Below are 10,284 nucleotides of genomic sequence, written 5' to 3'. Positions count from 1 at the left end.
CCCCGTTATAATCATCTACCACGTCTTACCCCCCATTTGCCATTTTCATGCGTGATGTTTTTTCTTCCATCAGTTGCACAAATAGGTAGCTGCACTAAGGATGGGTGGGAACGACGCCGGCGGACTACAGATGTATAGCCCTGGATACGTTGATCGATCGTGTGATGAATACAATGCACCAGGACCACGGGTATTTCCTTGACGTTTCAAAAGTCGTTACATGTAGCATCTTGATAATCTCTGTGAGATCGGCCGTAAAAACATCCATCATATTGTTCACGCGCACACACATAATACATACATACGTATTACTTCTTCTCTCCTATTCAGGTCAGCAATCCTTTGCTATGAGCGTGCGTTTATCATATGTGTGGTGTTATTCTTGTGGGTATACCTTCTAGGAGAAGGGTGATGGAAAGGAGTTGGCATTTGCAGTAAATGTAACTACATGATACCATGGCAACCAAATCCATGGCAACGTATATCATTCATCCGGGCAAAGACTGAATCCAATGGATCAAACGTATCCTGCTTCTGGTACCATTGGCAGCATAGCTGACAACAAAATAAAGTTATGCTGTGTTTCGGGTGCCAACATTGTTCGTGAAAAAGTATCTCGGCTGTAGATCCAATATGCAGATCATGGATATCGGGACCACTAGGGAGTCAACAACCGAGATACAGGGTGGGGGTGATGATATGGGTATGTGTGATGTGTATACATGGCAACAAGGGATATTGAAATGGAGAGAGAGAGAAAAACACGGAACAAAGCACTTGCAATGATGATGAAAAGTGCCTGTATCGAGGAGAAAACTCGACACTTATCGGAAGGGGGATGAGTGATATTGTTTGGAAGGCATGTCGCAAGAAGTTGTATCGGCATAGATACACCATGCTCGAGCCACATGAGCAAAAAAGGAAAACGCAAAGCAGTAATCATAATGCAATGTATGCACGTATAATCAAGCATGAAGTTGTTATATTGTTACGTGGCCTTGTGGTACATCAAGAGCAACAACCAGGCACGGTGGACCCTGGAAAAGGAGATCTCCCTTTCTTTAACAATCATCCTTTCTTTTATAACTTTGATGCTTGATTGTATTTTGACCCGCTTCTCTTTCCTCTTCTTGATCCACATCTCTCTTTTGCACAATCACAACAATGAGCATGGTTGATGATAGGGATGATGACAGTATTCTCCTCCCGCCTGAAATGCCACCACCAGCCATGGAGCAACGACCTACCACCACTTTTCGTAGCCCCAAGGAAGCACTCAACGATCTTGTCCATAAGGTGGATACAACCGATTTGCGACATGCTATGAAAAACGAGATCAAACGTCTCATGAACGACCATGATCGGCTTGTGTGTATGCTGCAACAGCGTTCCGAGTTGCTTGAAAATGAGAATGGTCAACTTAAAATGGCGTCACTCGAAAGTCAAAGACGCTATGAAAAGGCTGTGCGTGAAATGCAGTTTTTTCGTCGAAAATGTGAAATGCAAAAACGACCTCGTAGTTTGTCGATTGAATCCGGATCATCCTCAGAGGCAGCTGCTGCTAATAATAAGAACAAATTTCCATTGACACCCACCAGCCCACAAAATTCGACCTCAATACTAGATAAGAATTCACGCTCTTCATCTCAATCAACAAGCACTTCGGCTGAACATCAAAGAATGTTTGCCGAACAACAAGAACAACATCCTCCACCTCCACCTCCACCCCCTCCTCAAACACCACCACCTGCTATTCCCCACCAACTTAATACAAGTACAACCACTACAACACTTGCCAGCACAACATCATCAGCACACACAGTGAGCAGTAATAACACCAATACTAGTACTGGTACTAGTAACAGCAGCAATAGTAATAATAGCAAATCAAACACCACTCCTATTGCAGTACCACCACCATCACGATCTACGACTACTACAGCTTCAACAACAGCAACAACAACAACTTCATCTTTAATTCAACAACGTCGTGTGGATCCTTTAATTTTTGGTGGCTCAGATGCATTATGGGAGACCATTGCCAAAAGTAAAGGTAGTGATGTCACTGTGGAGAAGATCATTGGTAACTTTTTACGTCGTGGGGGATCGCCCAATACTGCCAAGCAATCACCGACAGCGCATGCTGTCATGTACGGATACGGCATGATCCATGCGCTTATTGTCACCAAAGCCCCTGGATCGCTGGATCTGCTATTAGAGCAAGGAGCAAATCCCAACGTCATGACCCTAAGCCAAATTGAAGATGACAAGGTAGAATGTGACTAAAGAGGATGTTACCCACATGTAGCTAAGTCATGTATGCTATGTGTCTACTAGGTCACGCCGTGTTATTTGGCCGCTAGTGTGGGCTGGCTCCCAGGCTTACAAAAATTGGTACAAGCTGGTGGTGACTTGATGGCTGCAAGAGGTGCTGGTATCAAGAATAAAACAGCATTACATGTCGCTGCAGAGCATTGTCATGCTGCTGTTGTGGAGTACATTGTCAATGAAACGGAAGGTGCTCTTAACCTAGAAGAGGATAGCAATGGTAAGTGCTATATGGGCTCCTGTTTTTACTCTCTTTCTACAAGGAGTGTGATTGTAAATGTAAAAAGGAGAAGCGTTACTTATATACACAATGATGACAGGTGCAACCGTGCTTCACTATGCGTGTGCATCAGGTCACACTGATCTCGTCTCCTTTTTGGCACGCTCCTGCCAAATCCCAGTCAACCAGCCAGATCATCGAGGTGAATTGCCATTGCATTGGGCTGCAAGGCATGGTCGTCTTGAAGTTGTCACCTTATTGATTGAACGTTGTGGATGCGATATGAACATTTACGTTCCTCGTAAAGTGGGCACACCCATGGATTTGGCAAAGAACAATAATCATCGTCGTCTCATGGATTATCTAAAAGGCTTGGGTGCATTGACAGCAAAGAAACTCGAAAAGCGTCGTGAGGATGAAGCTGGTGATAACGGTAAACCTGAAGTTCTTGAAAACCGATTGGAGAAAAACGGGTTCTTTTTCAATGATGACGAGTAAAAAAGAATGGAAACAACAATGATACAACAACAACAATGAAGCCTACAACAGCCATTTTCCTAATCTTGCTCTCTTTCCATATCAGCATCATATGGCATATATCGATCATAATAGTTTGCTCCCGCTTTCTTCTCTCCTCATGCTCCTCCTCCATTGCATCTTGCTTACACAATGGATTCCTCTATATAGTATACATTTTTAAACGTTAGTTCCTGTGTTTTGCTTGGTAATACATAATCGTGTCATCGTTGTTCTCTCGCACACACTCTCACACACGCTTTTCTCCTTTCCTCCCAGTCTCCTTATCATGATGATGAATGTAGTAACATCCCTTTCCCATTCGAGCAGAACAAGTAGAATTTACGTGAAAGATGATTGCACATCACTTTATTCATGGCATCATTAAAACAAGTGTTGTATGAGCTGTGATTGAGTTGGGGGTGGTTGCTATGGTAAATACATGATGGCTGCCTGTCAATCGTTGTCAGGAGGAGGAAACTAGAAATGCCCTTATACCTCGAGGATCAGCTTCAGACGTTGGTTACCACACACACACACGCACTTTTACCTGCTGCTGATAAGTCCCAAGCTGTCAGCAAGATTTCCCTTATTTCACCCTTTCTTTCTTGTACAAATCCATCCTTTTTGTTGCTACGCTTTCCACTTTTTTTCTAATACCTTTTACAATCGAGTGAAATGCCCTTGTTGCATGTGACCGATCGCTTCCGTTCCAAATGGCGCAACAAAGGTGTCGATCTTGACCAGCATCAACGACGGCAATCGATGCCAGGGCGTGTACAAACGATACGAACCCCTCCACCGCCACCGAGTGCTGACAGCTTACTATGTGGTATTGGTGAATACATCTTTCTTCAACGACTTGGCCAAGGCAAATTTAGCAAAGTGATGCTTGCTCAGCATGTACGAACAGGTGAAAAGTACGCTATCAAGGTAAATTAGAGTTGGGGGTTGGTGGATGGGCTGTTGAGAGAACAAAGATAATTGTGATGAGGAGAGAAAGTTGTAGTGCGGAGCTACGTTCGTTGCTGAGCAACTTTGATTATGCAGATTATTGACAAGCGAATCCATGATTATCGCATTGTGTCACGTCTGGCGAGGGAAATCAATCTCATGGCATCTTTGGATCATCCACACATTGTGCATCTGTACGAGACTTTTGAGACTGCAGATAGCCTGTTTTTGGTCATGGAGTACATCAGGGGAGTCAACCTTGACGAGCACATGCAACAATGCCGTCATCTGGATGAGGTCGAAGCACGCAAAATATTTCGTCAACTCGTATCAGCCGTCGACTATTGTCATTCGCAGCATATCGTTCACAGAGATCTCAAGGTAAAACATAGTGCATAGTACTATACATGGATGCACATACATACATCATACTAACTTTTTATATATCTCAGGCACCCAATGTACTATTGACACCAGAGGGCCAAGTGCATTTAGCTGATTTTGGTTTGGGTAATCGGTTTGGGCTACAGCGTCTCAAGACCATCTGTGGTATGTATTGTTGTTGTACACAAATGCCTATGCAACAAGTATTAAGTCGCATGGATTTAGGTTCAATGTTGTATTACAGCCCAGAGATCATCACTGGTCAAAAGTATGTGGGTCCTGAGATTGATTGTTGGTGCCTTGGCATTCTATTATTTCGTATGGTATCCGGTTATGAGCCATTTGGACATGCACGTAGTAAGTGTCCTTGTTAACCCCCTTTCACATTGAGGAGGTTGGAGGCAAACAGGAGAAGATCGCTTATCAACCTGTATTTAGCTGTTGGCGAGCTCAAGCACGATGTAGTCAATGGATACTATCCCATGCCAATGCATCTCAGTGATAGCTTACAAGCTACCATTCGTAAATGCCTTGCTTGTGACAAGAAAGATCGCATGAGTATACGTCAAGCACTGTATGATGATCCCTGGCTCAATGATGATGGTCATTTACCATCCCCTTTTGCCACCACCTCCACCTCCACCACCATCAACTCCTACAACAACAACAACAGCAGCAGCAGCTATCAGCACCCCTCATCCTCCTTGCTTATGGAAGAAAAACAATTCAATGTTCACAAGACCATCGTGTATCATCCAATCAACACCTCTATTTATTTCACTGGCAGTGCTACTACGACACCTTCTCTTGAAGAGAATGCAAAAACAAAGGAAATGCTGCGGGCCGAGCATTATCAACACCTGATAACCACGTTGAATGAAACACAATTACGACCCATGACGCCCAACGATTCATCATCGTTTCGTTTGAATCATTTATTTTACAAGCTTTACAAACGAATCACCAAAGCCGATCATCTTACTTACTACACCATGAATACGTCACTGCTACCCTACCGTCAACCTGCAGACACGCTCTTGATGTTAGTACGCTTAGCTTGTGAATTGCTGGGGATCACTTATCGTTTCACGTCAACTTCCACCACCGAGCTAGTATGCGTGCTCACATTGCGCCAGGATAACAATAACCATGACCTTGCATGTGATCCACCCCCTTCACCCGTATCCTTACCACAGCCAAGACATAGCCAAAGCAGTGCCACGAGTACAACGAGCTGGACGAGTCGACTCAAACGATTATCGCATTCACAACGCATTGGATCAACGTGGATCTATATTGGTGGTGGTAGTAGTGCTCTTGCCGCTGGTCATTATCAAACTTCTTCTCCGCCTTCTTCAACAACACCCAACTTTGTAACCACACCACCATCATCCTATGAGGATGGCACAGTGATGTTTTCTATCGAGACATTGTCTTCTTCTTCAGTAGCAGCAAGTGCAAACAATAGCATGATGGAAAGCATCGAAGGAAATTTTACATCATCATCAACCTTTCAACAGCAACAGCAGGAAGATGTTGCCGCCTTGCGCTTTTCCAAGATCAGCGGATGCAGCAAGGTTTTCAAGCTTGCAACTGGATGGATCAACGGTGTACTTTTAAGCCCTTGAAAAACATGCATTCATCTCATAGCAACATACCCAACAACAACAACAATCATCATTGTAAACCAACACACGCACACACACACACACTTAGCAATTGAACCCCTCTCTCAACTAGTCGCGTCCATTTCCCGCCCCTTTTATCCTCACCATAATGATACCGCCACCAAAAAAAAGCGAAACAACTTGATTGTCAAATCACACGCATGTTGCACATTTATATATATAATCATCAATGATGAGAGGTTCGTTTGTAAAGTTTGGAGATACACGCAACTTTATATTTGTAAGCGTGATGCTATATGAGAAGTGGTCTTTGTTTAATGTAAAGTAGCTAGACCCTGACAGAGCAAAAGATGCAGAGGGTCGTGTTGTGTAACACAGCTACGTTTGCATGAATGAAAGGGTCCATGTATAATTACTTTATGGATCATCTAGGAACAGGCATGTATTGCTAGCTAACGGCCACTTTCATCCAATCATCATTGTTGCGAGATCCACTGCATGGGAACGATGCCCCTGCTCTAGACATTCACTTCCATGATTAAAGTAGGTTGATCCGAGCTGATTTGACTGAGCTACGGTCAAAGAGAGTTTACATCACTCTGGACATAGAGCACGCTCGATGTAGCTCAACCGATGTAATCTTGTGTGAGCGTACAGGATTTCCCAAAAGAAGTGGAACACGAGGATAATGATTTCGTGGTTAAGGTGATTGGTTTCGTGGGTGATGATTATTTGTTCGTGGCTAATGACATATGAGTTCGTGGGTGATGGTTATTAGTTTCGTGGGTAACGCTTTTGGTTTCGTAGGTATCGCCTTTTGAATTGGTGGGTGACGCTTTTGGTTTGGTGGGCACGGCTTTTTATTTCGTGGAGGATGACTTTAATTTTCGCGCAGGATGACATTAATGTTCGTGGGTAGCGCTTTTGATTTCGTGGGTGATAATAAAGGTTTCATACGCTGTATTGCTGGTCAACATTGCATACGACTTGCTGATTGATGTACGCTGTTGCATAGCATAGTTTATGATCACCCACGAAATCAAAAGCGCTACCCACGAACATTAATGTCATCCTGCGCGAAAATTAAAGTCATCCTCCACGAAATAAAAAGCCGTGCCCACCAAACCAAAAGCGTCACCCACCAATTCAAAAGACGCTGTCCACCAATTCAAAAGGCACTACCCACGAAACCAAAAGCACTACCGACGAAACCAAAAACCACCACCCACGAACTCACTTGTCATTAGCCACGAACTCACTTGTCATTAGCCACGAACAAATAATCATCACCCACGAAACCAATCACCTTAACCACGAAATCATTATCCTCATGTTCCACTTCTTTTGGGAAATCCTGTAACTCAACCAAATCAGCTCGGATCAACCTACTTTAATCATGGAAATGAATGTCTAGAGCAGGGGCATCGTCCACCTACAATAGAATGCACAAAAGTTGGGAATGCACAAAAGTGGCTATTAGCTGCCAATGTATGACATCAAAGTGAGGGTTGCGTACCTTTCATGCATTGTCCCTGAAGTCCTGACTTTTTAGCTGAGTTACCCAAAGAGGTCCTTCTGCATCTTTGGCTCTCCAGGGTCTAGCTACTTGACAATGAACAAAGACCACTTCTCATATAGCATCACGCTTACAAACATAAAGGTGCCTGTATCTCCGAACTTTACAATGAAACGTGGGATTTTTATTAGAGCAATGTGCTCGGCTAGGCCAACTGCACCTTGGGTGCCAGTTTGACGATCAAGCTTGCCGATCCCAGATTTCACAATGTCGCCACCAGCCAAACTGGATCCGGGGGTCGACCTCTTGAAACTTTTTTCGACGACCAAAAAACATTTTTTTGGGCTGTTTGCGACATTGAATGCGAAACTTTCACACAAGGTGCAGTTGGCCAAGCCGAGCCCATTGCTCTGTTAAAAACCTCACGTTTCATTGTAAAGTTTGGAGATACAGGCACCTTTATGTTTTCATTATGCTGTAAGCGTGATGGAGTTGCTTTTTCCTAGTGGATGGTGTCGGCTGCATTAACGGAAAGATGAAGAGCTGAGTGAAACCGCAAGTGGTGGTTACACAGACACGTCCTTGACAGGTTGCTACACAAATGGATGATGATGATGATTGCCTTTTGTGAAGGTACGTAAGTAAAACAGCATCCAATAATGAAGGTGTGTCAAGGTATGCATCACATTTGCATGTAGAAGAAAGTCAAGCTGCATAAACCAATTTGTATATGTAAAAAGATACGTATAATGCATATTGAATGGATCACTCATCCTGAAACTCAATGGTGGGATCTCTTCACTTTTTCTCTTCTCAAGCTCATCCCACTTCCCACTCCTCCTTATCGCATCACAAAAGCCATATACGTCTTGCATGACCGATAACCGGATCGCCTTTATTATTCCATCTTCGAAGCAATAGTATGTAATCCACAAGCTAGCAACCTTCAACAAGTGTGTAATAAATAAACAATGCTTTATTCCATCTAGCTATCTTGCTATGTACTGTACATTGCCACCACCATCGTCGTAGTCGTCCTCCGTCATCATTCCTACTCGTACTCGTCACCAGTCGTCAATCTCATCCGTCACATCAACATCCAAAAATACACAAGTTGAAAAGAATGGGATCTTGCAGGCTTCCTTTTGAATCTCGTTGTCGTCATCATTGTCATTGTTGTAGATGGGGTGATCATCGTAATCGTCATTGTTGTGTATGTGGTAATCATCGTAATCGTCGTCTCTACAAGGATGAAGATACCATCATCAGCAATAGCTTTGATCTTGACGGCTATGGTTGTGCATTGACTGACGGGTTACACAAAGGATGATGGTAATAGCTGGCAGGGAAGAGGGTGAATGTACCAAACCGCTCAGGATGATAGCGTAAAGCGTAATGGCCAAGCTGACAATGGATCCACTCTTTTCCACCATCCCATGTACCCATATCCATAGCCGTACCCATATCCATATCCATATCCATATCCATATCCACAAGAAGTCGTATGTATTGAAGCAAGTTGCTACGCATAAATAAAGCTGCATCTATACAGTGGCTAACTGCTGTTCATGTGAACGGTGGCGCAAAAAAGGTTGCTGCAACTAGAGACAATGGAGCAAAGACCTTGATAATAGCAACTGGTATTATGTTTGGGTCGCAGCAGAGAAGTATGCAAGAGTGTGTGTTGTAGTGAAATGACGCGATTGTGGACGCTGTTTGAGGCAATGAAGACATTGCTAATAGCAGCTGCTGCAATGAGTGCTATCACGTTGATTGCGGTAGACGATTGTACAAGAGAAGGTGTAGTGTCAACGCGTGTGTTGTAGTGGGGTGTACACGCCATGGACTTGCCATTCAGTCAAATGCAATCGGATCGAGAGAGTTGTAGGATTGACATGATGGGTTGAAGCAGGACAATCGTTCGCAGGTGGTGGTTGTATACTTGAATGGGACCAACAGATGAGAATGGGAGGAAGAGGGAAGAAACCGAGAGTGGAAAGAACTGGAAATTAAATGGGTCGGACACCTCTTGTTAAATGCATGAACACTGCATATCAATCCTTGATATTGAGATATTCCCTATCGAACCTGAAACTTTCACACAAGATGCTCTTGGGCATGCTGATCAATTTGTTCTAATAAAGACCCCACGCTTCATTATAAAAAGTTTGAATGGGAGCGGGTGAGACTATGAACGGGATCAAAAGTAAGGTGTGGGGTTCATGAGCTGACATGTTCCCTGTTCCAGCATAGGTCAACCAAATCCTCTCGTATAAAGCCAATAAAAGCACGGAGATGATGAGCTGTAGCAGGAGCATCGTTTACATACGGTGGATTGGGCAGCAGTTGGGAATAGGAGGAGAGGCTATTAGGTGGTAATTTATGAATTGGACATTTTTGAGGTAGCCTCTTATTGTAAACATGGATGGTAAAGGGATTGCAGGTTCCAGTAAAGATGAACGCAATGTGATTGCGTAAATATGTAAGTTTATTACAAGATCATTATTCCATAGCTAATCAAGTTTACGAACGAAGCGAGCAACCTTGGCAGCTGGCATTTTCGATAACCTGTTCCAATTCACCTTTCCCATATTGCCCAAAGCCATCATCCATTCATCCCATCCAGTTCGATACGAGAGAATCACGTTAGGGTTGGTAATAGCATTGTCGCGTTTATTGAATGCGTGCCACCATGTTGGCCGTTGAACAATCGTTGGATGAGAGTAATCTAAGGGCCC

At 43.7% G+C, this 10,284-nt stretch overlaps 2 protein-coding genes across 2 annotated transcripts; both read left to right on the top strand.

The window, feature by feature from the left end:
- Nucleotides 1–1,164: 1,164 nt before the first annotated feature.
- O0I10_006765 (uncharacterized protein) lies at nucleotides 1,165–3,046 on the top strand (the record flags this gene model as incomplete). The annotated part of the gene is made up of 3 exons (XM_058486790.1): nucleotides 1,165–2,271; nucleotides 2,338–2,548; nucleotides 2,649–3,046. 3 exons carry the CDS (start codon nucleotides 1,165–1,167, stop codon nucleotides 3,044–3,046), a joined length of 1,716 nt encoding a protein of 571 aa, XP_058342376.1.
- Nucleotides 3,047–3,742: 696 nt separating this feature from the next.
- On the top strand, nucleotides 3,743–6,030 carry O0I10_006764 (uncharacterized protein; the record flags this gene model as incomplete). Its single annotated transcript, XM_058486789.1, has 5 exons — nucleotides 3,743–3,997; nucleotides 4,115–4,399; nucleotides 4,471–4,567; nucleotides 4,628–4,759; nucleotides 4,841–6,030. 5 exons carry the CDS (start codon nucleotides 3,743–3,745, stop codon nucleotides 6,028–6,030), a joined length of 1,959 nt encoding a protein of 652 aa, XP_058342375.1.
- Nucleotides 6,031–10,284: the final 4,254 nt, after the last annotated feature.

Source organism: Lichtheimia ornata (genome assembly GCF_029851405.1).
Source record: "Lichtheimia ornata isolate CBS 291.66 chromosome Unknown scaffold00031, whole genome shotgun sequence".
Lineage (NCBI taxonomy): Eukaryota > Fungi > Mucoromycota > Mucoromycetes > Mucorales > Lichtheimiaceae > Lichtheimia > Lichtheimia ornata.
This window is presented reverse-complemented; position numbering and strand designations above follow the sequence as displayed.